Source organism: Danio rerio, chromosome 22 (assembly GCF_049306965.1).
Source record: "Danio rerio strain Tuebingen ecotype United States chromosome 22, GRCz12tu, whole genome shotgun sequence".
NCBI lineage: Eukaryota > Metazoa > Chordata > Actinopteri > Cypriniformes > Danionidae > Danio > Danio rerio.
Genome location: NC_133197.1, coordinates 17,157,680 through 17,185,408, shown reverse-complemented (window position 1 = coordinate 17,185,408; position 27,729 = coordinate 17,157,680). Strand labels below are relative to the sequence as shown.

The window sequence follows — 27,729 nt, the reverse complement described above, 5'->3', positions numbered from 1 at the left end:
TATATATTTTTTTTTTTTTTCATTCTTGCCATGATTATAATTATTATTATTACAATATGCAAAAGGTATACAAATTGGGATCATACAAATAGAAAGAAAATGAATATATATATGCAAAGTTTCTTCTCTCTCTCTCTCTCTCTCTCTCTCTCTCTCTCTCTCTCTCTATAAATATATATATATATATATATATATATATATATATATATATATATGCAAAAGGTATACAAATTGGGATCATACAAATAGACAGAACAAAACAACAATGGTCAGGTACTGGCAGGTGCGTGTGTGTGTGTGCATGCAAAGGTAACTTGGTGGATAGGTCAAAGTACATACACAAGGGACAATAACTGTCAATAAATGAAGCAAGTATTATAGATTTAAACAAAACAGATAAAAAGAAACCTATCAGTGGTAAGGAGTGACAACAATGCCAGCAATCCACAACAGCAACAATGACAGCAAAAAGTAAGGACAGCAGTAATAACAACTGACAACAACAATAATAAATTACTAATACTACACCAACTACCACTACTACAGAACATTACTAATGTTACAACTTCTAATGCTGCTACTACAGTCACAACCAAGACTACTACTACTACTTCAATGTCTACTGATACTACTAGAGCGTCTACTACAACTGATACTACTACAGCAACATCTACTACTACTGATACTACTACAGGGTCTACTACAACTGATACTAAAACAATGTCTGCTACTACTACAGCAATGACTGCTACTACAACATCTACTACTTCTGATACTACTACACTGACAACGACTACTACTACTACTACAACAACACCTCTACTACTTCTAATACCACTATACCAATGACATCTACTACAGAAACTACAACAACTATTTCAGCAACCCCAACTACAACTACAATTGCTACTACTATAATGACTACTACTACTATAACTACAGCAATCTGTCAACTTATAATTTAACGAGAACAAGTTGGCATGTAGATGCAATGCAACTTAAATTCAACAAACAGACCATCAAAATAAAGTGTGACCGCCTACTTACTGAATTCCAAATAGGGACTTTTTTTAATGGATGCAAGGTTTTCACCTGCTGTATCTCTTCTGCTTCATTATTGTTTGACCATGTAGAAATGCTCTTTATCAAGTGTTGGTTATAATGAGTTTCTATTCCTTTTCTATCAGTTTTAAGCATCTGGCCCACCTCTGACATTAACAGCAAGGTACTTATGTCCTCATTTTTCTGGATATTTTCACTTTTTTTCTCAGACAGTAGATCAGCATTTCTGAAATACTCAAAGCAGCCTCTTAAGGCAACTAAAAGCTTCTTTCTAAAAATATCTATCTATCTATCTATCTATCTATCTATCTATCTATCTATCTATCTATCTATCTATCTATCTATCTATCTATCTATCTATTTGAGTTTCCTCTATAATGACAATTTTTTATGAGGCTCCTGTGTGTATGTATAGTAATATCTTTTTTTATGGCAAAGAATAAGTGTTTTTGTTTAAAGTGAAATATCTCAACATAAACAAAGGAGGCTAAGAAAAATCTTCATTTTTAATGGAAATTTCAGACGGCACTTAGAGGTTTTTGCATCTTGCATCTGCGTGTCATATATATATGAAGAGTATACACACACAAACACACACAGTTGAAGTCAGAATTATTACCCCTTTTGGTTTTGATTTCGAATAATTTCCAAATGATGTTTAACAGTGCAAGGATTAATCTAGTTAAGCTTTTAAATGTCACTTTAAGCTGTGTAGAAGTGCCTTGATAAATATCTGGTAAATAAAATAAATCAGTTTATAAAGATGAGTTATTAAAACTATTATGTTTAGAAAAATGTATGTTAAACAGAAATTGGGGGGAGGGGGGAATAAACAGGGGGGCTTATAAATCAGGGGGGCTAATAATTCTGACTTCAACTGTATATATTTTAAAGCTGACGTTTTTGCAATATTTTAAAATATATGTTGCATTTATGACATTTTATAAATGTAAAATCAAAATATAAACTTTTATGTCTTGCAAATTGCATACGACATAAAAGTTTATATTTTGATTTTACAATTATAAAATGTCATAAATGCAACATATATTTTAAAGTAGGCCTATATCAACCCACGAGGATGTGGTCATTGTCCATCGTGGTTTCCACAGGAGTAAGGAAGAAGCAGAGCTCACATTGCGATTGAATAGTCTACGAAGCATTTCAGTATTCCATGCACTGAAAGGTAATACTTTAATTGCTGTAAATAAAAATATTATAGCATATGTCCTTTATTTTCCAAACATGAAAGGTTCAGTATTCCTTATTTGACGAATTGATGTAAGTTTCAGGGCGCGCTCACAGAGCGAGTAGACTGTACCTCAGAGATTAATTTTAGATGTAATGTTAGAATAATGCTAACACGTGCTTGTTTCAATGTACTCTCTTACATAATAATGAGAATGGACTTGAGTTCAAGTAGTCTAATCATGTAAAAAAAAAACAAAGCACGTCAATAAAAAAAGGTTTCATTATGGTTTAAAAGTTTACATTAGTAATTTGTGGCCGATTGACTGACCTTCATGTGCATATAAACAGTTTTAATACAAATACTATGCAGAAAAACAAGGAAAATTTGTGAACGGTTTAAATACAATAACAATGTTTTTATTTATATAGTACAACCATGGTTAATATTTATAGTTATTAAGCAAATATTTATATAGTACAACCATGGTTAATATTTATAGTTATTAAGCAAATAATTCTGCTTTGATATTTAAAAAGATGGCTTAATAAATGAGTAATTATATTAGAACAAAAAAGCTAATGCATATTTGCACGTGTCTTTGTCATGACAGGTTTAACAGCTCAGCATGAATCCCCTTAATTCTAAATTGACAAAGAGGCAAGGGCCGCAGCTCTGTGACCTGCTGGGAGATGTGGATCTGACTCTTCTCTATAAAGCTTCTGTTCATGGATATGAGGCTTCTGCCTTTCATCGGAGATGTGACAACCAGGGTCCCAGCTTACTTGTAGCCTACAACAATTCAGGCTACATCTTTGGTGGATACACTAGTGTAGATTATACTCAAAGTTGCAATGCAGTTACAGATGATAAGGCATTCCTGTTCAACATTAACGGCGCTGTCCCTCTTGTGATCAAAGTGAACAGTAGACATTATCTACGTTATGGTGGTAATGGTGGACCCAGCTTTGGGGAGCAGTTGTATTTTTGCTACAATGACCAACCACCAGTGTATAATCAAGGGAGAAATGCATATCAAGTAATGGCATTCACTATCAGTCCTCCCACAATGGCATTTACTTTCAGTCCTGCCACACTGTATGGAAACAACACTAATCTAATTGAGTGCGAGGTGTTCAAAGTGGAACAGAGTAAGTCAACTATCAGAACAACAAATATTTATTTTCTTTTATACACGCTTGCATCTACAGTACTGCCCTCCAAAGGCAAATTGCAGTAACAACATGTTTAGTCAAATAGGGGGTGATTGTGTGCTTCTACATGATTGCTATCTAAATATGAATTCACTTTGATTTTGGGAATAATTTACAGTTAGGGTTAGGTTTAGGGGTAGGGATTTGGTATGGATTATATTTTCAAACAGGAACGTTGTTCAAGGATCAACAAATGTGTTATTCCAGGCTTGCATCCTACTTGGCAAAATCAACCCCACCTCTTGTGACAAAGTCTACCATTTCAGAGAAATGAAACCGTGTATGTTTGACTGAATGGTGTAAAAAGGGATGGTGTTTTTCTCTGGTTTAGTGTTTGCATAGTTACTGCACTTTCCCTTTTGTAGGACAGAGTACATCTAATTATTTATATTTATGTCCAGTCTTTTAAATGTACTTAATTATGTATTATAAACCTTTCTCAGAAAAAGATCAGGTTAATGCCGTGATTAAGATTAAGCCGTGGAGGAATGTTCAGTGGACAGCAAAGTAAGTTTTAACTCAATATCATGTTGCTGATGATTTCATACAACTATGTATAATATTAATAATAATAATAACAACAACAATATGATTACTCCTTTAGGCAAAGAGATGAGCTCATGAAAATGATCAGGAATTATAAACCCCTGACAACATCTGTGAGTCAGGTCAAAATCCTGATGATTGGTCCTGTTCGTGCTGGAAAATCCAGTTTCTTCAACTCCATAAACTCCATCTTCATGGGTCGCATGACCAGCAAAGCCATGTCAGGATCTGCAGGCACCAGTCTGACCACACAGGTACAGATTTAACAGTTTCCCACAGACATCTCCTGAGTCTCTTTGATATGTTTACTTTCTTGGTTGACAGTTTCGCACTTACCCAATAAAAGATGGTCGTGAAGGAAAGCCATTGCCATTTGTGTTGTGTGACACCATGGGGCTCGAGGAGCAATCAGGAGCAGGACTGGACATTGAGGACATCAGCAGCATTCTTCAAGGACAAATACCAGACCGCTATAAAGTAAGAGCACTTACTGAATCTCCAAAATGAATGAAGAATGAATGAAATGTGAATGATAAAATATAAATGTTCCTGATTCAGTTCAACCCGGTCACCCCATGTCAACCTGATGAGCAAAAGTCCACCAGACCTGCGTCTCTACAGGATAAGATTCACAGTGTGGTGTACGTGATCGACGCCACCAAAATCTCCCTCATGTCTGAGAAACCAGAAGAAAAACTGTCTGCCATACGCAAAAAAATCAACTCGCTGGGTTAGTGAGCTCAGAACTGTTAAACTAGAGACTAATTAGTGTACAACATCAGTATGATACAATGCTTAACATCACTTCTCACAATTTCAGCCATTCCTCAGGTGGTTTTGATGACAAAAGTAGATGAAGCATGTCCTGATGTGCAGGAAAATCTTCAGAGTGTTTACGCCTCTTCCTACATCAAGACAAAGGTGAGAAATTATCACAAGAACCTTTTATATTATACTTATATTAAAAGTTTTTTTCCTCCTAGTATTAGCATGCATTCAGACTGTGAGCACTTGTGTTCAATTTTCATCAAGACCCTGTTTTACGTTTTTACCCCCATGTTGTTCCAATCCCCTGATTGTTGTTTATCTGCTGAATACAAATTAATATATTTTAGATGAAAACCAAGAGCTCTCTCATCCTCCAACAGCAAGAGTCCTTAGATGTTCAAAGTCCAAAAAGGACGCAAAAACTGTAATCATACAATGCTCCAATAGCATTTTTGTGTGCCAAAAAAACTGTCAGTACAACTTTGTTTACTCATCTTCTCTCCCACATCAGGTCTGGGTGCACATTAATATGGGCCAATGTTCAAGTTTCCCTTTCTGAACTTTGAATGTGTCTGAACCATTGCTGTTTGTGGAGGATCAGAGACATATCTTTCATATATATTATCTTATATACAATAATTTGTGTTTCCAAGATGAACAGATTCCTAGGAATGGAATCACTTGAGGGTAATTAATAACCGAGTTTTCATTTTCAGGTGAACTAATACTGTTACAGTCACTAGCAGGTGTGACCATAAGCTTTGCAAGAGGGCACTCACTCCCGCCTTTATCACTACTTCTATCATAGACTACACTCCCCACAATCCTCTGCGCTGATTAGCACCCAGCTTTTTCACAGACTATTTAAGCACCATTGACACTCACAGTCATAGACAAGTCTTGTATTTGCTCTTTGCTTTGTAACTCCCTTGTGTTTTTGACTGTTTGCCACCTGCCCTGACTCCAGCCTGTTTTATGAATTGCTTTCTTACCTTACCTCAGATATTTGTACCTCTGTTAACCCTGTCTGTCTTGATCATCCCCTTTGATAATAAGGTTTCATTTGGATCCTCAATTCTGTCTTCTCCCTTAATGTGTTACAAATACTTTAAACAAACAGAGCCATGTTCTTTTTAGCTTGCTTTCTTACAACATGTCCCATAACAATCAATTATTCATTCAGTAGGTGGAGAGTATGTTGTCTTTCGTTCGCACCTCTGGAAGAGCTGGAAACATTCCAGACCCTCTTTACACCTACATTTTGCCTCATCCCGTTGTGATCTGATTGACTAAGGCCCTGTTTAAGTTTTGCTACAGTTAATGCCATTCGTCCACACTACGCCAGAGTTTTCGAGCGCCGAAAACGGAGCGTTTTGGAAACGCTGGAGAGGCTGTTTTCATTCCGAAATGCTACTGCTCCATGTCAGTGTAGATGAGGGAAAACAGAGACATCTGAAAACGGAGGCGGGGCTGCTGAGATTCGCTACCTGATTGGGGCTTTTGTGTCATTGCGTATCCTTCCCTTATTCGTTAAGGCCCTATCACATGACTATAACACATGGCTTTAACGCTACCGGAAGACAGCAGACCAGCCTTCACTGTAAACAACAACATGGGCACAGAATGGGGAGCGTTGTTCGCACTATTGTCTGTTTTAGGCGCCATTGTGCAGTTATTCATTTGTTACGTTTAGTAATAACTCGACCTCATTGTCTGTCTACAAAAATACCTCTCTTGCTTTCTTTGCCATCGAGTTCATTGTTCAACCGGCATTTGTTGACTAACAATAACCAAATGCCGAGCGAGACACACGCTTCCTGACTATACTAGAACGTGCATGCCCTAGTGCGCGAATGGTCACGTTTTTGGTGGCGTAGTGTGGACAGAGATATGTTCAGAAACGCTAGGTGAAACGCTAGTGTGCACAGAGACAGATTGACAGTTAATAAATCACAGTTCCAGAACCTTCACTCTCTGGTGTAATGAGATGCTGAGAGCAATAGAACTGATCAATTCTATCGTAAGATGTTTTAGATTAAAGCATTTGCTAAATGCTGAATGTGAACTGGTGTTGTGTGTGTGTGTGTGTGCAGGTGCAGGAGGTGAGCTCTCGGTTGGGTGTGCCGGTGTCTTGTGTTTTACCGGTGAAGAACTACAGTCAGGAGCTGGAGCTGGAGCTCAACTGTGATGTCCTGCTTCTCACCGCTCTACAGCAGATGCTCAACTTTGCTGAAGACTACCTGGACGATGTTGCTCCTATGTAGAAGAGATTGTACAAAGGCTGTTACTCTGTTGTGTGTTCATTCTTTCAGAACTGTCTATACTCATACAAGAATATGATAGAAAAGACAAATAAAGTTCTTGTTTTACTTCAGCAGCATGCTAGATTTTAATCATTGCTGCTTAACCTTTGGTTTGAAACTGAATGTGAAGTATTGTTTATTTTCAGCAGATTATTTTGTTGTTGTGCCACTATTAGGCTTACAGTATGAAACTAGAAGGATGTGCTATGACTTTTATAAGGGGTCGGGTTGTTTTTGGAAAAATCCCACCCAAAAATGCATTGACTTAACATTACGGCCAACTTTGACGCAATATAGCACCAAGTGTGAATTTCGTAAAAAAAAAAAGAAAAAATTGTTTACCACATCTATAAGGGTCTGCAGCCTAAACAAGAACACACCTCGAAAGTGCATAAATGTTGTACCCCTGGAGAGCTAGGATGTCCCAAAGTATGCCATAGCCTTAACATTGGCCATTGACCCCATTCATTTCCTAGACTCCCATTCTAACACTAGATTAGATTCTGATTAGATTAGATTCTAGATTCTGACACTAGTGTCATACAGACTTGGGAGATGGCTTATTGGACTCAGTCAACCAATCAGCATCTCAATATGATATTAAAGCTCTCAAGCCAGATTCGATCAAATAAAGATTTGATCAAACATGTAAGCGAGCCTAGCAACCACTTCGAACACCCTAGCAACTGCCTAGAAACACCTTAGCAACCACCCAGCAGCCACTCAGAACACCCTAGCAACTGCCTAGCAACCACTCGGAACACCCTAGCAACTACCTAGCAACCAATTAAAATGCATTGTACCCCAGTGAATTGCCACAGCATATTTTCTTTAGGAAATGTACAGTATAGGTATTATTATTATCATCCTTCAAAGGAAAAAAAATAATACAAATAATAAGTAAAATTATAATAAAAATACAACAACACATCATTTAACACATTTCCTAACAGGTCACTTTAACAAATATTATAAAGACCAGGTTACACTCACTGTTTAAAGGCATGAGTACAATCCATTTCTCACAATATTGCAGGTATTTGTCCATTTGTAGTTTTAAAGAAAAAGTCATCCTTTTCGTATTTTGGACATTAAATAAAGATATCCAATCATTCAGATTTTGTAGGGGGTTCGAGTTGTAGCCATTTACGAGTTACTGTTTTTTTTACTGGTTACTAGAAGCAGTATTTCCCAGGTAAATTGATGTAAAAGAAAAGTCCACTCTATCACCAAAAATATTTCGTATTACCTGCATTACATCCTGCCAGTATGACTGAATGGCTGGGCAACTCCAAAATATGCAGAAAAGGTTTGCTAAGTCTTTCCCACATTTCCTCCAGCAGTCCCCTATCCTTCGCCTGTGTTTGCATGCATGTTAACTTGGGGGTTATAAAGTATCTGGTGAGATTCCTCTTGCAAAAATCCTACCACATGCCAGAGCTGGAAGAAGTCAATAGTATCTGGATGCAGCCTTTATGATCCAAGCTGAGATTGCATCATTCAGCAATGCAATGTCAGACACAATGCACTCAAATGGAGCTAGTGATGTCACTTTGAGGAGTAGGGTTAGGTGAGCCCATTAAAAAGTATTAGATGCAGCCCAGATTGCACTGCACCAGGTCTGCATACAGACCCCTCTCGAAGAAGTGGCGTGTATACTGAGCAGATATTTAACCAATCTTCTTCTGAGATAACTAGGTTGGATTCTTTCTCCCATTTTAGTCTGATGTCATTCGTTGAGTATTCCTTGGTGGATTGGTCTTATAGATGTCATTCATTAATTCATTCATTTTCTTTTCGGCTTGGTCTCTTTATTAATCTGGGGTCGCCACAGTGGAATAAACCGCCAACTTATCCAGCATATGTTTTACACAGCAGATGCCCGTCCAGCTGCAAACCATAACTGGGAAACATTCATACACACTGATTCACTAACATACACTATGGACAATTTAGCCTACCCAAATCACCTGTACCGCACGTCTTTGGACTTGTGGGGAAAAACAAAGCACCTGGAGGAAACCCATGCAAACACGAGGAGAGCATGCAAACTCCACACAGAAATGCCAACTGACCCAGCTAAGGCTTGAACCAGCAACCTTCTTGCTGTAAGGTGATCTTGCTACCCACTGCGCCACCGTGCAGCCCTTCTTATACATGTACTGTAGATGTCAATAACTAAATCAATTAAGTTAGGGGAATGGTTCTGCAAACATCTAATCTCACTTTTAAAGTAGGTACTGGTTTGCAGGTATCGAAATCACATTTGTCCAGAGCGTACCTATCTAAGAATTTCTGAAACCTATCTAATTCCCCATTTGAGAAAATTAAACTAAAAGTAATGATGCCAAGCCTATACCAAACTTGAAATCTCCCATCAATCTTAGCTGGTTTAAAGTCTGGGTGAAATTATATATATGTATATTTACTATTATAAGGGAAAAAGGACTGCCCCTTTAAATTCTCTAGTATTCAGTACCGACGTCACAGCTGTTTAAAAAAATCTAGGAGATGAATGCTTTTATTGAGACTGAACTTTGTGTACCGCCTACTCAAAACGCCAAAGCAAAGAGGCCAGGAACAAACGTGTCTTGGGTTGCAGTCCACAGAAGAAGCAAAAGCATTCCAAATCATCTTCTAAGAAACGTAAGTTGCAAGTTTGTTGATCTAATTGCTGTAATATATAGGCTTATGTACTCCATATATTTTGCTATTAAATATTATTTAAAAAATATTATAAAATATATTTTGTTATCACAAGTAGGTCTACATCAATAACATTTAAAATTGTAAGAACATTTCATGTGTCATTTATAAGTTTTGATGCATTTTGAATATGTAAAGGATTTAAATTGATCATAGTGATTTCAAAATTAAGATTTCATTATTAAACTAAACACTATCAAAATAAATCTGACAATTCTGTATACTTGTTCTGTCACATAATAAAACATGATTTGTATTTTATTTTATTATTCAATTTGGAAAAGGCCCGATTAGAAATTCAAGAAATGCACCGTCTCTGCAGTGCCATGAAAAGTGCACCTTTAGTAGAATGGCCTATTAAAATGCATTTCAGCCAACTAAATTCAACTATAAATGAATTAAAGATTGTTTTTAATTGGTTGAAATTATAAGCTTGCTGTAATTTTCTCATTAGGGACGCTAGCATTCTGAGAAGCCATACCCACACGTTCTACACATTACATGCGTTTAAAATAAAAACTGAAACTAAAATTTTATTTAGAAACCCTTTGTTATAACGTTATATTTTGGTATTTTTTTAATGTGACGTCACACATAGACAAGCAAATGTGGCTAAACCTCAGTGTTTTGTTCTTCCTAATTAAAAAAAATATTCCCAAATATTTAACAAACGTCCACATAAGCCTACGGAAAGCCATATCATGTTTCTGAAGGGGGAGCTACTGATTCGTGCTGTAATCATACTCGTATCAGAAAAAAAAGTCTGAAATGCAAAATGAACAAGTTAAAAATACTGTGGATTTTTTGTGATGTTTAATCTGGGAAAAAATACCAATATGATGTGATTGATTTGAGTTAAATTGACTTCTAAATAAATAAATTGGATCACTCCAGTATAAGATGGTAGATCAAATAAAAATGTTTAAAGGTGCTGTGTGTAAAACATAAAATATCATAACTTGTTAAGTGAACTTGTTTGTCTGGAAAACAATGCCAAAGTCTGTTTTTTTCCTATGAAATGTCCGTTCGCTATCAGAATTTTGGTCTGTAACTCCACCTACTGCCAATTATCTTCATTATATTTTGGCACCCTGGGATTGCCTTGGGGGAAAATGCCTTTATGCTGCAACTTTGCAGCTGCCTGTCGCTCTGGGTGGCGGCCCGCTTTAAACGCTGGTCTATACTGCATGAATACAACCAGCTTCTGAGCGAGAAAAGCGAGAAAATATTCTTGTGAGCTCTACTGATAACTCCTATCGATTGTCACTCAAAAAAGTCTCTCTTAATTTGAGTAAGGGAAAGCTGCAGGCCCGGAGACCCAACTGCACGCTCAGACCTGCGCACACAGAACTGCACTTCCAGACCAGACAGTGCCCCCTGCTGTTGGGTTGGGTGAAGCAGCAGGTACGGAGACCCAACTGCACACTCAAGACCAGCACTTTCTAGCAAGTAGCAACATCAGAAACGCCAGTAAGGTTATTGATTATTAAAGCGATTCCTGAAAATTACCAAGTTTTATGGCATAAATCAATGTGGTGTAAAATATTACACTAACAAAAAATTATTTCAGTGTTTGATTTGTTTAAAATTAGTGTCAAAAGAGCATTATTTTATTATATTTACAGCTTGCACTTATTTTATGTATTATTGTACCATTCTGGGACAATTTTCTAAAAATGTTTTCTGGCAAAATAAAAAAAAACTTTAAAGTAAAAATGTTAAAATAAAATGTAGGCTATAGCACAATTATTAATTGTAACGTATTTTAGTGCTGTATAGGTCTACTGTTCATATTACTGTATTATCTATCTGAAAGTGCTAAGAAAGACAATAGCAGTAACACAATAACAGTTTATCAATTATTTATAAGTTCTGTAATGATTACAAACACGTTTTTTGGAAATCAAAATATCAGTTAATCTGCATAGAATTTACAATATGAGCTCTCTTAGGTGAAATCAAAAATAATTTGCTTGTGGTGTGTATTTTTTCCCAAATTTATATTACATTTAAAAAGTGGGTCTCTGCCAACACTAATACAATGTGCCAAAGACTGCAGATATTTCCAGTTTTTTGCTCTAGTAATAAAAAATCTCCCCAATAAGAATGTAAAGCATTTATGTTATTTTTTGCGTAAAAAATAATTTTTACTCCAATTATTATTTTTCACAATTTTTCTATGCATTGTTTACAACTTGACTTGTAGGACCTCATAAAAAAATACACAAAAATAAAGTTTGTTGTGAGAAAATTACTTGGAGTACTATAATTGTATGTGAAGAAATGTATTGTATATGAAGATAATTCATTCCCTCAACTCAATACGAAACAGTTATAAATCCTCAATAATGAAAAACAACAACAAATGTCTGAAAATATTGAAGTAACTGAACAATATCTTTTTACAAATACAATTAATAAAAATACAACAGAATTAATGCATTTGAATAAAAAATCTAGTATGTTTAATATTTCATATAATAATCTATTCAATCATAGCCTAATATTTTATAGTAGAAAAATTGTTTAAATTACAATTTAGAAGCAGCTGAAATCAGGTTAGTCGATCTTTTAAACAGCAGGTGGCACTGTGAAGATCTGGAAGTGCAGGTCTAGCTGTCTGAGCGAGCAGGTCTCCGGGCCTGCAGCTTCATACTATTGCTTAATTTGCATAAGGTTGAAGGATTCTCAACATTGTCGTCACCTGACACGACCATCAAGTCACCAATGATCGTTGTCATTCGCGTAGATGGAGGTCGCCAGAAGTTGCAGCGGCAAACTCGCAGCATCAATGCGACAATCGGCCGTTTATTTCAATGGAGAGTGAGCGACTTCCAGTGACCTCCATCTATGTAAGCGACAGCGAACATTGGCAACCAGGTGGACGTGTCGCAACCTAGAGCGATAGACAGCTACAAAGTTACTGCTAGTGTGAATGAGACATTTCATTTTAGAGTTGAAAGCTGCCTCAATAAATGAGGACGCTTGCTCCTTTTGGTGTCGATCCGTCAATCTGGCAACCTAGGTTTGCGTTGAGTCATAGGGGTACAGTGAAAATAAAAACTCCAGTGTTTTGAATTTGTACTGCAATGATTAATTTAACCACAAGGTGTCCATCATACACACTACATCTTTAAGCATTTAAATCAGCAATGTAATAAGCCAAATAAACAATTTGAACTTTCCTATGAATGCCGAAGAAGACTGTGAAGAGATTTGTTTTATAACTTTAGTTTTCTTTTGGTACAGATGCAAAAAGCCAAAGTTAGGAAAATCAGCACAGAAACCTTCACTTCTATGTTACCCAAAGAGCGAAAAGATCAGCTCTGTGACTCACTAGGAGATGTGGATCTGACTCTTCTCTATAAGGCTTCCGTTCATGGATATAAAGCTTCTGCATTTCATCAGAGATGTGACCACCAGGGTCCAACTATACTAGTAGCCTACAATCGTTCTGGCTACATATTCGGTGGATACACTAGTGTAGATTACACTCAAAGTGGCCGGGAAATTAAAGATGATGAGGCTTTCCTGTTCAGCTTTCACGGTGGAAACTCTAGCTTCATTAAGGTTAACAGTGGATATAATGCACGTTATGATGATAGTGGAGCACCTAACTTTGGCCATCAGTTATACTTTTGCTACAACAATCAATCATGTGTCCTTTATAAAGGAGAAACAAGTTCTTTCAACATTAATACCTCATCAGTGTATGGCAATGACACTCAGTTGGTGGAATGTGAGGTGTACAAAGTTGAGCAGGGTAAGGCTTTCATTACTGTCATTACCAAATATAATTTACACACAAACTCTTGTAGGAAAAAAGCTTAATGAATTATAAATATAATTTAGTGCAGTTTAAGATTACTATAACAAAACAATATTTTTTTGACAATTACTAGATCCCCAAGTGAGTGTTGAAGAGAAACCATGGCGGAAAGTTCTGTGGACGGCTGAGTATGTTTCATCATTCATTCATTTTATTTTCAGCTAAGTCCCTTTATTAATCTGGGGTCGCCACAGCGGAATGAACTGCCAACTTATGCAGCACATTTTGCGCAGCGGATGCCCTTCCAGCCGCAATCCATCTCTGGGAAACATCCACACTCTCATTCACACTCATACACTATGGACAATTTAGCTTACCTAATTCACCTATACCGCATGTCTTTAGACTTGTGGGGGAAACCGGAGCACCCGGAGGAACCCACACGAACACAGGGAGAACATGCAAACTCCACAGAGAAACGCCAACTGACCCAGCTGAGGCTCGAACCAGCGACCTTCTTGCTGTGAGGCGACAGCACTACCTACTGCGCCACTGCCTCACGAGTATGTTTATAGTTTATGGTTATTTTTTGATATGGTAATTTGTAATAATAAACTTTTTTGTAGACGAAAAGCAGAGCTCATGGGGTTAATCAGAAGTCATAAACCCCTGATTTCATCTGCGAGTCGGGTCAGAATCCTAATGATTGGTCCTGTTGGTGCTGGAAAATCCAGTTTCTTCAACTCCATCAACTCCATCTTTACTGGTCATGTGACCAGCAAAGCCATGTCAGGATCTGCAGGCACCAGTCTAACTGTACAGGTCAGTTCATATGATCAACAGGACTATGGGACATGCTTTGGTTTGTAATATTAAACAATTATTTCACAATTATTCCTATTGTTGGCAGTTTCGCACTTACCCAATAAATGACGGTCGTGAAGGAAAGCCATTGCCATTTGTGTTGTGTGACACCATGGGCCTCGAGGAGCAATCAGGAGCAGGACTGGACATTGAGGACATCAGCAGCATTCTTCAAGGACACATACCAGACCGCTACAAAGTAAGAGCATAAGTTCATTTTTAGGGGCTTGGAAATGTATATTTGTTTGTAAAGTTTGGTAATCTTTTGTTTAATCTATTCTTAATTCAGTTCAACCCTGCAGCACCATTTCAACCTGATGAGCAAAAGTCCTCCAGACCTGCGTCTCTACAGGAGAAGATCCACTGTGTGGTGTACGTGATCGACGCCACCAAAATCTCCCTCATGTCTGAGAAACTAGAGGAAAAACTGTCTGCCATACGCAGAAAAGTCAACTCACTGGGTGAGCAAGCATATTTATGCTACTTTTGTGACTAATATGTAGGTTATACACAAAGCTACTTGACAGAGATGTACTTTAAAATGTATCGCGATGATTTCAGGCATTGCACAGATTGTCTTGATGACAAAAGTTGATGAAGCTTGTCCTCTAGTGGATGAAGACCTTGAAAATGTTTATCTTAGTTCCTACATCAAGACGAAAGTAAGACAATCTGATCATATGAACTCTCCAATCAGCACTCAGAGTGGCTTTTTCTTTCTTTAAACTCTCCAAAATTAATTTCCAGAACCTTCACTCTCTCTGCTCCTCTCTGGTGAAACAAGCCGCTGAGAGCATCAATTATATCGTAAGATGTTTAAGATTAAAGCATCTGCTAAAGTGTGAATGTGAGCTGGTGTTGTGTGTGTTCAGGTGCAGGAGGTGAGCTCTCGGTTGGGTGTGCCGGTGTCTTGTGTTTTACCGGTGAAGAACTACAGTCAGGAGCTAGAGCTGGAGCTCAACTGTGACGTCCTGCTTCTCACCGCTCTACAGCAGATGCTTCGTTTTGCAGATGATTATTTCGATGATATACAACAACCTGTGGAGGGCAAGCCTGTCTGAAGCTTTTTCTCATTTCTTGTGGCTGAACTGCAAAAAGGTCCAATTAAAAGATATGCAAATCATTTACACAGCATAAAAGCGGCTAAATACAAATGTACTTAAATTGCATGAAAGTTTGACATTTCAATAAAACCTTATCATTCACATTCAAGAGAAACCTGATTTGAACATAGCACCCTGATGAAAATGCTAACACAGTCTCCACTTGCTGACATACTAGTAAGATGCACATAAGAATACTATTAGGCAGGAAGATGATACCATTTTTTATCGACTTTGTTGGGCATGTGGTGCGCCCATCTGTCACCTTAATCCATTTTCATATGTGTAAAGTCAGCGCACAAGGGGTATTTTAATGTCTCTGTGCTTAACCTCTGCTATGACGTCTCAGGCAATGTATCACAGAAGTAATTATAATGGCCGATCTTTTTTTTTTACACAACACAGAAGAGACGCAAAAGACTAGTTACATTGATCCGGGTGACGGCAACAATGTAAGTAGCCTTTCGTGTCTTATCTGCACAAATAAAGATCAACTGTGGTCACTAAGAGAATATTGGCTCACTAAAATACTAGTTTGTTGCTAGAAATGCCATAACACAAAATGCAGCACTTCAATACAGCATATATATTTTATAAAAAGGTATCAAAAGGATCCTGCAAAATCCGAGCAGAAGAAGGTACCTGCTGTGACAGAAATAAATAACATTGAAATAACATTGGTTAGTAGGAAGGGAAAATACAATGAAGTGATCTCTAAAAATAGGTACTTTTTAACTGCAAATAAAATTGTGAGGAATAAAAAGTCATTTTTAATTAAAGTAGTTAAAGTGGTAATTTTTAATTGGACTCAAATAAAGTACAAATACTCCCCAAATAATACTTAAGTAGCTACATTAATCAAATAAAATTTATTCAAGTACTTTATACCTCTCTCATGATAATGATGATTCATTCATTTTCTTGTCGGCTTTGTCCCTTTATTAATCTGGGGTCGCCACAGCGGAATGAATCGCCAACTTATCCAGCAAGTTTTTACGCAGCGGATGCCCTTTCAGCCGCAACCTATCTCTGGGAAACATTCACACACATTCACACACCCACACACTCATACACTACGGACAATTTAGCTTACCCAATTCACCTGTACCGCATGTCTTTGAACTGTGGGAGAAGCCGGAGCACCCGGAGGAAACCCACACGAACGCAGGGAGAACATGCAAACTCCACACAGAAACGCCAACTGAGCCAAGGCTCGAACCAGCGACCTTCTTGCTGTTAGGCGACAGCACTGCACCACTGCTTCGCCCAATAATGATGATGATGATTACTATTATTATTATTATCAAATGCAGTTTTAATCTGGTTTAAACAAACATTGAAATGTTTTTATGTTTTAAAAGCTCATTGCAGATGTGACTATATTTTTAGTGAATTCATATTGTAAAACGTTTCTCAATGTAATATGTATTAAATTATGAGCTCAATATTTTATTGTGCTTTGAGAAAATGATCACATCTTAAACATTATATTGACATAATAATGCTATAATTATTACAATGTGTGCAGTTATTATATTACATGCAATTACATTATTAAACAGAAATTGGGGGCAAAAATAAACTGGGAGGGAGGGGGGGCGCTAATAATTCAGACTTCAACTGTATTTGTTTTTCCTACTATGCATATTATGTTTACAGGTATTTTATTTTGAGATTGAGTAAATAGGCTGTACATTTTCATTTTGGTGTGACGTAACTCTCCCTTTAAGAGAGCATACTTAAGGGCTGGATTTGAAAAGAAGAAAGGAAGGATTCATCCAAAGTAAAACGCAACCTTCGTTTTGAGACGCACCCATTGAAAAGGGTAAGCAGCTTGGTCGATATGATAAAATAATTAAATTTTCTACGCCTATGTAATTGTTATAGTCAAAAAACAACGGTTTCAGATGTGAAATGACATTTTCTGATCCAATCTGTGACAGTTTCGGTTTCGATTCGAGTGAATGCCGTTTTTACTCCAAAACTGCGTCTATCTTAGCTCACCCTAAATAGATTTTATCGCTTAGAGCTTGATGGTTTTTGATGATTTCCTGACCTTGATGTCAACATGCTCTAAAACTGTCCAGGGCTGCGTTTCCCAAAAGCATCGTTAGGTTAGGTAGCTAGATCTTAATAATACTCGTGTGACTGATCTTAATGTTTCGGCCTGTTTCCAAAAACACGGCAATTTATTAGCTCCTGTGTTGTAATTGTTAAAGTCATAAAAAGACGAAGTTATGAGATTACTGTAGCTGTAGATTCATTCAACTGCAGTCATATAAAAAATCCGCCATATGGCTATCAATATTTTAAAACTAAACATGAACATATATAACATTGAATATATTATTCCAATGTTTGGAAAAAATGTATGTAAACCGTAATTTGTGCGAAATTTTTTAAATATATGCTGCATATGTAAACTCTAATCATATGTAGGCTAATTTATTTTGCTACACTGTAAAAAGTGATTAGTTACTTAAAGCGAGTAAACAAACTGCCTTAAAAGAAATAATTGTTGACTTTACAAAAATAATGTAAGTAAACCCATTGTAACTTGGAACTGTTAAGTTGACTTAATTTCGATTATTATGCAAGTTGTATTCACTTTTTTAAAAATAAAAGTAAACTAATCACTTTTTCCAATACACATTTATTTTATTTTTTTTTCAGCTTTTCTTTGTCTAGCAAAATGACAGTAACTAAAATAAATTTGCTCTTCAGACTCCAGTATGTCTTCTAAATTCAAAACAGGCCATAATTGTAGATTTTATAGACTTAATGAAGCACCAATTATGTAATATTGTAATAACTGCAGTAATTATTTAAAGAGAGCCATTGTAAAATAGTTTGTCATTGTAAAAAGGATTTGTTGACTTTAAAAGTGAGTACAATAAGCATAGTTATAAAAATTAAGTCAGCTTAATGGTTCCAAGTTACAATAGGTTTACTAACATTATTTTTGTAAAGTCAACTTGTTGCTTTTAAGGCAATTGGTTTACTCACTTTAAGTAACTAATTACTTTTTACAGTGTGTATAGGCTATCAAATAGTAGCATACACCAGTGGTTCTCAAAGTGGGGGTCGGGACCCCCCGAGGGGTCGCGGGACAATGAAGGGACAAAAATCGATTTATTTTTATTAAACCATAACAATTACCATTTTAATCCATAACCTATTAAAAAATGTCGTTTACAGTTACTATATACACTACTGTATATAGGTACTATAGTAGCTTATAGTTACTAGTTCTATTGGATTGCGACCCCTCAGGTAATTACATTATATTAAAGACTCCGCAATAGTGTCAGATGCAGCAGATTGATTTTATAATACCAGGTTAAACTTTCTGGCACATTTACAGCACTGACATACATTAAAAAATATAACGAAGAATAGACTTGGGTTCATTGGTGTGTGTGTGCCCCATTGCATAGGTTTCTGTATTTATTACCACCTCAGAGGATATTGGGGGTCGCAAGTTACTGGCATTGTTATTTTGGGGGTCGCGAGCTGAAAAGTTTGGGAACCCCTGGCATACACTGTAAAAAATGGGGTCCACATAATTTATTTATTTTGTCTCAACACAAATCCTTTTCTAATATGAATAGATTGAACGTAAAAAAATTAAGAGTCCCCAAAACTGTGTTGTTTCAGCAACTTTTAAATTATGTGCAAATTTTAAGTAGTTTGGACATCGAGCAAAAATATTTTTTAAGAGTGTAGGCTTTATGAACTTTGTGATTACTCCATTAATTTAATTTATAAATGAAACAAAAACAAACTGACACAAAATTCACATTTAAATTAAATGGCTGAATTAAAAAAGGAATACAGTTTTCTTTTGAAATTAAATTGACTGAGCTTGAAAGACATAGAAAAATGTGCAAATGGGTGAACTTGTCAGTGACATGCTCGAAACCCATGATGCATGTATTAGGCATTACTTATGGATAACTTAATGTTCTATAACCTTTTTTTTTTTCCTACCGTTTTGTGCCTCTCTCTGCAGGTTGGTTCTTTATATAGATTTGTTTTGATTGTTAATCCATTAGAATTATTAATGGGTTAAATGTTAAAATATTATAACACGTTGGAAATGAACAGCGACTCATAAGTAGCGTGCAGCAACAGTTCTTGACACCATCATGTTTTGAGCATTTTTTTGGGAAAGGCCTATATAGCTGCAACGAGCGTTCGCAACCACTTATGGAATGAGCCATAGTACAAAAAGTTATCAAGGCTATAAGGCTATAAGGCTGAACAGTTAAGTTTGGTGGACATATGATTGTGACCAAGTCATCTAACATGCCAGCTATATAAAATCTATATCTTTTACAATATACAATCTGAAATATACAATCTTTAAATTCCATATATACTTTTTGTTATGCATTGTTAGGAGATTTAAAGTGCTGCACAGTACAGTGTACATGTGTTTGCACTGGCAGAACCTTGGAAACCCCATAAGGCAAAATAACCCAAATATAATTCTTTTACATCTCTTCTGCATTGGCAAAAGCAAAGCGACCTTGCCATGCCCTAACCATTCTTTACAGCAATAATATGACTTATATTTACATATCAATCCATCCTGCATGACGTCAGTATGACAGTTTTGACCACTGTGGTTCAAACGAAACAGTCGTAACTATCAAGTTAGTTCTATAATGCATCGGTCAGTTAGCCATTGGCAGCATCAGAGATTTACCTCATTGTTTGAGAAACGCAGTCATCCTCCAATTATCCAGTACCTGATTGGCTATGCAATTCCTGCAAATCCTAAATAAACTAATTGAGATGCCCTCATGCCTTAAATAATGTGGCAGATTTTTTCAAAATAATTTGTAATCTAATCTATGAGCCTGTAATAATGTGTGGTCCTCTTTGTCAATATAATAATAGTGTTTTTTTAAGGTTGTAAAACCACAGAACACAGTTAAAATTAAGCACACTAGAAATAAAATGACAAGTGTTATTTCCGTTACAGCCATATTACATGTGGACGAGACATGGCCCCCATTGCTTCCGATTTACCAGCAGAACAAAGAGAGCAGCTCTGTGGCCTGCTGGGAAATGTGGATCTGACTCTTCTCTATAAAGCTTCAGTTCATGGATATGAAGCGTCTGCCTTCCACCAGAGATGTGACAATCAGGGTGCCACTTTACTTGTAGCCTACAACAATTCAGGTGACATCTTTGGTGGATACACTAGTGTAGATTACACTCAAAGTGGCAAGGAAATTGCAGATAAGGAAGCTTTCCTGTTCAGCTTTCGAAGTGGAAATCTTCTATGCATCAAAGTTAAAAGTGGATATAATGCACGTTGTGATGATGCTGGAATGCCCAACTTTGGTCAGCAGTTATATTTTTGCTACAACAATCAACCAGTTGTAATATACCAGCACAAGGATTGCTATAGGCAATTTATTTTTAATCCTGACACTTTGTATGGGAACAACAATCAGCTGACTGAATGTGAAGTGTACCAAATCAAGCAGAGTAAGTGCTTCTTCAGGAGAAAAAGTGTTTATATTTTGAGTAAACTCTCGTGAAATGTATTGTTTAGTATTAATATTGCAACAACAAATTATATAATAATCTTTCAAAATTCTACAGCCCTTCAGGTCAGCTTCAAAGAGAAGCCATGGAGGAATATTCTTTGGACAGCTGAGTATGTTTCTACTCCATGTCCGGTGCTTCCAGCATTGTTTGAATTTCCATCCAGTTTGTTGGGTTTGAATCTGATGGTGCAGGTCAAAATTGTGACTTTCTGTTATGTTTTGAAAAATATGGGCATTTTGTAGTCAAATTGGTTACATAAAAATGTGAATGCACTCTAATCCAATCATCATCACATTTCTAAACACACTTCCACTTCAGGGGGTGTTAGACACCAATAAAACAACTGTTTAAGCTAGATCAGCTAGCTTAAACTGTCAAATGTTATGATGATGCATTTTACATCGAATAGATTCTGAACTTCTAGCTGTAAATACAAGTGATTGCTAAGCCAAGATGTAGCTACAATAAAGTGAGGGCCCCAGAATAGATCTCAAACAATGGATTGTTCAGGTGAGTTAAGTTGCACACAGAGGTAGGACCATAATTGTTATAGTTGGTAAATGAAAAAGACTTTTTTGTCTGTTTGTGCATGAGCATGTTAGGCTAATTTTGTCTCCTATTTTAATCACTAACTGGACTGGATTATTTTTGTCGATTTCTACCTGTTTGGTTTGGCATACATGTACACTTACTAGTCTTACTAGCTCACTAGCTACTCTTTTAATGATGAGTAGCAGGCCTTTCAAGGACTGGAATTGAAACGATGCCACCTTATATAAAGCATGCATCGGTCTTGTCCTAATACTCGCATCTACAATCTTTGCATTTGATTAATTGTGTATATACATAACATGCCAAAAGAGCATTGCAATAGTCCATTGTGGATAGAATAGCAAAAACATGTGCATCCTGCTCCGATAGGTAGGCCATATTGTTCCTAATGCTGTATAAAGGCTGGGGCGGATCAAACTGTTGGGCAGTGTTGGGCCATTGGTGAGTGTCTGTCAGTCTAGATTGACATGGACACATACCTCTCAAAAAAATGTAATCACACATTGCAATGAGAACCATGGAAGCAGAGCGAGACTGGTCATTTGAGTATTAATCAAGTGGTGAGTCCTGTGGAGCTCCGAATGATATAGTTGTTGAATGTTCCACCAGTTCCCACCTCGTTCTTTCTTGAATGAGAGTGATTGAGCTAACCAAAGCACCGATAAACAACCTTGACACGGTGGGACAGAGAAAGCTCACTGTATACTGGAGTTTTGGAAGTGTTATTGCTAAGCAACACAGTTAGAATAAATAAGTATGAATGCTCACACAATTGCATTAACTATGTGCAAGGAGCTCTGGAGAACTATCGAGTCAATCGATACAGAAGTACAAATCAGCCTCAAGATGACAAGAGGTAAAGGAGCTATTTCTATATATTTTTTATTAATTATGTATGTATTTATTTACTTATTTCTTGTCTTTTCTTTCCTTTTGAGAGCGAGAGAGAGTTTGTGCCACCTGCAGGTCAAATGTTCTATAAAGTTGAAGGTGACTTGAGGTGTTGCTGACTAGGAGTGCACAGCTTTTTGACCTTGAGCCGTTCTTTTTGTTTTCCCGTCCAATTTATGAGTGTATATTTACCTAAATAATGATCTATTATTGTTTTTTTTTGTTTCTGCTGAACCATAAACCCGTTCCTCCTTTTCTGATCATACATCATCTCTCCTTTTTTTTTTGTTATTTACAATCAAGCGTCAAAAGATTCTCCAGTTACCACCACATAGGACGAGCAAAGGAAATTTAAAACGCAGGATAAATTGCCATTATATGAGGGTTGACATGGGCTGGTTGACTTGGTCAAATGCAATGGACATATCCATCAAGATGACTACTGATGATGTGGAAATGTGATGCATGATGGAATTTACTTAGCTTCAAAGAACTCTCTGGCAGGGAATGTTTTGGTGGAACTTTCTGGTATTGTGCAGGTTTTTGAGTACATTTAGCAACACTGTATATGTTTCCAGTGTTATTTCAAGTGGTGCTGCTTTTATAGAGTTACTTCCAATAATGTAGCTGTGATCTATGTCTAGACGAAGGGAAGAGCTGATGGGATTCTTTAGGAGTCACAAACCCCTGCTATCATCTGTGAACCGGGTCAGAATCCTAATGCTCGGCCCTGTTGGTGCTGGAAAATCCAGTTTCTTCAACTCCATCAACTCCATCTTCATGGGATACGTGACCAGCAAAGCCATGTCAGGATCTGCTAAATCTAGTGTCACCACACAGGTACAAATTTAACTGTGTTTCCTACTAAAGCCTCCTATCAGTTTAAGCTCTTGATATGTTTCTCTTTTTGGTTGACAGTTTCGTATGTACCCAGTGAAAGATGGTCATGAGAGAAAGCCATTGCCGTTTGTGTTGTGTGACACCATGGGCCTCGAGGAGCAATCAGGAGCAGGACTGGATATTAAAGACATCAGTAGCATTCTTCAAGGACACATACCAGACCGCTATAGAGTAAGTGCAATTGCTTATCTCTAGTTAGAATTAGTTGATGTATGAATTGAAGATTCAGATTGAAGTTCTTTTATTCAGTTCAATCCAGTCACACCATTTCAACCTGATGAGCAAAAGTCCTCCAGACCTGCGTCTCTCCTGGAGAAGATCCACTGTGTGGTGTACGTGATCGACGCCACCAAAATCTCCCTCATGTCTGAGAAACTAGAGGAAAAACTTACTTCTGTACGTTGTCTAATCAACTCACTTGGTAAGTTAATTAATACAATATTTAGACCAATATGCATAACTCCTGACATAAGCCAAATGTAAACCTGTTTCCATTTTTTTCAAACAATTTCAGCCATTCCACAAATGGTTGTGATGACAAAAGTCGATGAAGCTTGTCCTCATGTGCAGAAAGACCTTCAAAACGTTTATGCCAGTTCCTACACCAAGATGAAGGTGAGATGCATCCCATGATCAGATCATGACCTGCTCTCTTTAGGACTCAGAGTGACAGATGATGTTGTGTGTGTGTGTGCAGGTGCAGGAGGTGAGCTCTCGGTTGGGTGTGCCGGTGTCTTGTGTTTTACCAGTGAAGAACTACAGTCAGGAGATCGAGCTGGATCTCAACTGTGACGTCCTGCTTCTCAGTGCTCTACACCAGATGCTTCGATTAGCAGATGATTATCTGGATGATGTTGATTCCTTTTAGGCCATAGAAAGCTCATCATAGAATGATAGATACAGGGTTATACAGTACAGTTGGTCAGAATTATTAGCCCCCCTGTTTATTTTTTCTTCCAATTTCTGTTTAACAGAGGAAAGATTTTTCAACACATTTCTAAACATATTAGTTTTAATAACTAAAAAAATTGTTTATTTTATCTTTGCCATGTTGACAGGAAATAATATTTGTCTAGATATTTATCAAGACACTTCTATACAGCTTAAAGTGACATTTATAGGCTAACTGCATTAATTAGGTTAACTAGGCAGGTTAGGGTAATTAGGCAAGTTATTGTATAACAATGGTTTGTTCTGTAGATTATCGAAAAAAAATAGCTTAAAGGAGCTAATAATTTTTACCTTAAATTGGTTTTAAAAAATTAAAAACTACTTTTATTCTAGCCGAAATAAAACAAATAAGACTTTTTCCAGACGAAAAAATATGATCAGACACACTGTGAAAATGTCCTTGCTCTGTTAGACATCGTTTGGTAAAAATTAAATAAAAGAAAAATAAATGTGTGGGGGGGGGGGGGGGGGGGGTATGGGGGGTAATCATTTTGACTTCAATTGTACCTCTTAATTATCACAATGGTTCAATTCAAAAGATAGCTATTCTGTTTGTTTTTTAATACAAAGTATCATTCACAAGATCTTTCACAGTTATACCTAATATACATTTAGATAATAATGGTAAATGTCCCTATGTCATAATAAAGATCATATTTTGTTAAGCTGCGCATAACGTTATAGTTACTGTTACTTTTGTTGTTGCAAAATTTTCCACAATCATGTGTACAGTATAGCACTAAATTTATGTGTAATGACTGCACATTAAGAGAAACACTGATGTTGATTATAAGTGTTATAATCTATGTGAATCAAACCATAGGAGTTTCTGAGGTTTTTTTTGTTATGTAAACAAAATGTTACTCATTTTCCTGTACACTAAAAGAAAAAAAGATTCTTCAAAATTTATTTGTTACAAATTAAACTATTAAAACAGTCTCAGTAATCTTTTGTTGAAGTCGGTTTACACACGCAAAAAAAGAAATTAATATAGTTTTTGTTTTTTACAGAAATTTCATCACATCATCATGAATTTCATGATGGCATTGGAATTAAAAAAAAACTTTGAATGATTTTATATTCACGCCACACCACTATAGTGTAACTAGTCTTTGGGGTCTCTTCTACACTGTGTAAATAATTATCGACTTTTATATTTCTTGTAGTGATTTATTGTCTGTGAAAAACAGCCAGAACAAAAAAGAGCGCAGAGACCTTCAACCAGCCCTTATGCACTGGCTGAATTTATACTTATCAAGATGATTTTTCTTTTAAGGTAACAGAGGGGGCGCTTTACATGTATAACAATAAACAAATGTTAACCCATTCCTTCCCAATACTATTTAATGTGTGCACGTGGAGAGATTCAATACAACCCTGTTACATCAGCACGATATAAAGTATTTAATAATATATATTTTAAACCCAGCAATTTTGATTCTGTACATTTTCGCTTAGTTCTTGTTTAGCTTTAGGAGTTACAATCTATATAGGCTATACAATAATATATTTTAAGAAACCACATTGTAAGAATTCTGGCATTTCATACATATAATTTAATATCATACTCATGAGCTCTTCTTTGAAGTGGGAACGCTTCTGGGGGAAGAGATAGTCTGCATTAAAGGGGGCACACACATTAAAATTTACTTACACTTGTTAAAAACCTTTATGAGTTTCTTCTGTTGAACACAAAATCAGATATTTTGGAAAAAAGCTAAAAAAAAATATCTAACAATTGAGGGACTTCTATAGATGAAAAAGGAGATTACGCTTTAAATCATTTTTCACAATATCTTCTGTTGTGTTCAACAGAAGAAGAACACTCAAAAAGGTTTGAAACAAGAGTAATCACGAAAGAACTTCCAGTTTGGGGTGCACTATCCCTTTAAAAAGACCTGTCATTGATAAAATGGTGAGCATTTATATATTTATATTTATATAGGCCTATAAAATATCTTAAATTTCATAGGTGAGCATTTATATAAAACACGTTTCGGCAACACGCCCCCTATTGTTGTTAGGTGAACAATAGCTCAGCCCTCAAACTGAGTAGGGGGAGGCTGCAGACTTGGATCAAGACAGATCTACGGCCCAAGCAGTTTTACGGCCCAGGCAGTTTTACGCCCCTGTTGTTCCTGTTGTGTCCAGTAGAGGGAGGCAGTACAGTGTTATTTTAAGCCTCCAGAACTTTATCTCACCCAACCAAACGCGACACGATGAAGAGGTATCTATGTTAAATACGTGTTTAAAACATGAAACTTATATGTCAACACAAACAAATTGGTGTAATATAATAGCAATGTGTTAGTTTGACTCAATTTTAGGTAACTATGTGCAGGCAAGCTACATGTTCTACATCAACAAAAGAGTAAAATAACATTAACCTACATAAGAAAGTGTGTTATGTAGGCTAATTTTCTTTTACCTTTTTGTCTCAGCAAGGGAGTAATTATTATATATTTTATAATTATTTAAAGATATATATTTTCTCATAGATTAGACAATACACTTACATGGTCTGGGTTGTCAGCCAAATCTACACTCCAACTACACTACATTATTCCTCGAAATTTGACTTTCTTAAATATTGAAATAAATGTAAACAGGTCTGAAAATGTAATTGATTTTATTTTAAATTTTAAAATTGCATTACTTTCAATTACAATCAATGTAATGCAATCCTGTTCTAATTTAAACAATTAAACTATCATGTATCTATAAATGCATAAAGAAACTCGCAATTATAAATGGTCTACTCATTTTTGTTCTTATAGCTATACAATGCATTTTATATATTACCAATGAAGTTTGAATTGCACATGCAATCATATTGTTTATCCCTTATTGTTTCATTATATTTATTGTAACAATACCTCTGCATTCTTATCAAAGCACATCATTACTCCAAATTACACTGTATTGTTTGGTAATAATTTTGTTATTTTCAAAATGCAAATTTATATATGAACAATACAACAAATGCATATCTCTATATGAAAACGTATAGCTTGGCAACAATTAACCATTACACTATCCAACAACTTGTGTTTCTAATTTTTCTAATTAAATTAATCTAAATTAATTTGCAATTGGGCTTTTGCATATCTGGAATTGTTTGGTGAGTGTATCAATTCTGCATATTACATAGTGAGTTTATAACTCACTTTATGATACATTAACTTAGCGTTCATATTTAGCGTAATCTAATTTAAAATATACATTTATGAACAGGACATTTAATAATCTGGTAGCGTTGACTTTAAATATATTATGTGGCCATGTATCTTTCATCTCTCCCTACTGGACACATTAGGAACAACAGGGCCGTAAAGCTGTGGAGCGT

The 27,729-nt window shown here is 36.3% G+C and overlaps 3 protein-coding genes across 15 annotated transcripts; all 3 read left to right on the top strand.

Annotated features, from left to right (window-relative positions):
- The first annotated feature begins 2,139 nt into the window (after positions 1 to 2,139).
- Positions 2,140 to 7,287, top strand: ifi44f5 (interferon-induced protein 44f5). 2 transcript variants are annotated; one of them, XM_021469372.3, is made up of 8 exons: positions 2,140 to 2,248; positions 2,865 to 3,402; positions 3,909 to 3,972; positions 4,070 to 4,265; positions 4,336 to 4,488; positions 4,570 to 4,741; positions 4,832 to 4,932; positions 6,873 to 7,287. In XM_021469372.3, exons 2-8 carry the CDS (start codon positions 2,880 to 2,882, stop codon positions 7,041 to 7,043), a joined length of 1,380 nt encoding a protein of 459 aa, XP_021325047.1. In that variant the 5' UTR covers positions 2,140 to 2,248; positions 2,865 to 2,879; the 3' UTR covers positions 7,044 to 7,287. The 2 variants fall into 2 exon arrangements, with proteins under 2 accessions (XP_021325047.1, NP_001038683.1); NM_001045218.1 differs by lacking the exon at positions 2,140 to 2,248 and having other exon boundaries at positions 2,875 to 3,290; positions 3,338 to 3,402; positions 3,915 to 3,972; positions 6,873 to 7,064.
- ifi44f3 (interferon induced protein 44f3) lies at positions 2,921 to 25,320 on the top strand. Of its 7 annotated transcripts, XM_073936809.1 has the most exons (11): positions 2,921 to 3,057; positions 17,184 to 17,349; positions 20,515 to 21,026; positions 21,144 to 22,497; positions 22,582 to 22,631; positions 22,836 to 23,060; positions 23,177 to 23,372; positions 23,451 to 23,603; positions 23,682 to 23,853; positions 23,947 to 24,047; positions 24,130 to 25,320. In XM_073936809.1, the coding sequence occupies exons 7-11, from the start codon at positions 23,193 to 23,195 to the stop codon at positions 24,298 to 24,300; spliced, it is 777 nt and encodes a 258-aa protein (XP_073792910.1). In that variant the 5' UTR covers positions 2,921 to 3,057; positions 17,184 to 17,349; positions 20,515 to 21,026; positions 21,144 to 22,497; positions 22,582 to 22,631; positions 22,836 to 23,060; positions 23,177 to 23,192; the 3' UTR covers positions 24,301 to 25,320. The 7 variants fall into 7 exon arrangements, with proteins under 7 accessions (XP_073792910.1, XP_073792912.1, XP_073792911.1 ...); XM_073936811.1 differs by lacking the exon at positions 22,582 to 22,631 and having other exon boundaries at positions 17,255 to 17,349; XM_073936810.1 differs by having other exon boundaries at positions 17,255 to 17,349; positions 21,144 to 22,631.
- Positions 9,631 to 15,628, top strand: ifi44f4 (interferon induced protein 44f4). Of its 6 annotated transcripts, none has more exons than XM_073936702.1 (8): positions 9,631 to 9,728; positions 13,038 to 13,551; positions 13,691 to 14,120; positions 14,184 to 14,379; positions 14,468 to 14,620; positions 14,711 to 14,882; positions 14,983 to 15,083; positions 15,294 to 15,628. In XM_073936702.1, exons 4-8 carry the CDS (start codon positions 14,200 to 14,202, stop codon positions 15,480 to 15,482), a joined length of 795 nt encoding a protein of 264 aa, XP_073792803.1. In that variant the 5' UTR covers positions 9,631 to 9,728; positions 13,038 to 13,551; positions 13,691 to 14,120; positions 14,184 to 14,199; the 3' UTR covers positions 15,483 to 15,628. The 6 variants fall into 6 exon arrangements, with proteins under 6 accessions (XP_073792803.1, XP_068072465.1, XP_068072464.1 ...); NM_001386825.1 differs by having other exon boundaries at positions 9,637 to 9,728; positions 13,691 to 13,745; XM_073936701.1 differs by lacking the exon at positions 9,631 to 9,728 and adding an exon at positions 10,676 to 11,063 and having other exon boundaries at positions 12,465 to 13,551; positions 13,691 to 13,745.
- Positions 25,321 to 27,729: the final 2,409 nt, after the last annotated feature.

Coding starts and splice junctions, on each gene's coding strand:
- ifi44f3 (XM_003201036.7), top strand. CDS start 20,537: ATGGCCCCCATTGCTTCCGATTTACCAGCAGAACAAAGAGAGCAGCTC. Junction 21,027..21,143: donor AGTGTACCAAATCAAGCAGA/GTAAGTGCTTCT, acceptor AAAATTCTACAG/CCCTTCAGGTCAGCTTCAAA. Junction 23,604..23,681: donor ACATACCAGACCGCTATAGA/GTAAGTGCAATT, acceptor TCTTTTATTCAG/TTCAATCCAGTCACACCATT.
- ifi44f5 (XM_021469372.3), top strand. CDS start 2,880: ATGAATCCCCTTAATTCTAAATTGACAAAGAGGCAAGGGCCGCAGCTC. Junction 4,489..4,569: donor AAATACCAGACCGCTATAAA/GTAAGAGCACTT, acceptor TTCCTGATTCAG/TTCAACCCGGTCACCCCATG. Junction 4,933..6,872: donor CTTCCTACATCAAGACAAAG/GTGAGAAATTAT, acceptor GTGTGTGTGCAG/GTGCAGGAGGTGAGCTCTCG.
- ifi44f4 (NM_001386825.1), top strand. CDS start 13,038: ATGCAAAAAGCCAAAGTTAGGAAAATCAGCACAGAAACCTTCACTTCT. Junction 13,552..13,690: donor GGTGTACAAAGTTGAGCAGG/GTAAGGCTTTCA, acceptor GACAATTACTAG/ATCCCCAAGTGAGTGTTGAA. Junction 13,746..14,183: donor AAAGTTCTGTGGACGGCTGA/GTATGTTTCATC, acceptor ACTTTTTTGTAG/ACGAAAAGCAGAGCTCATGG.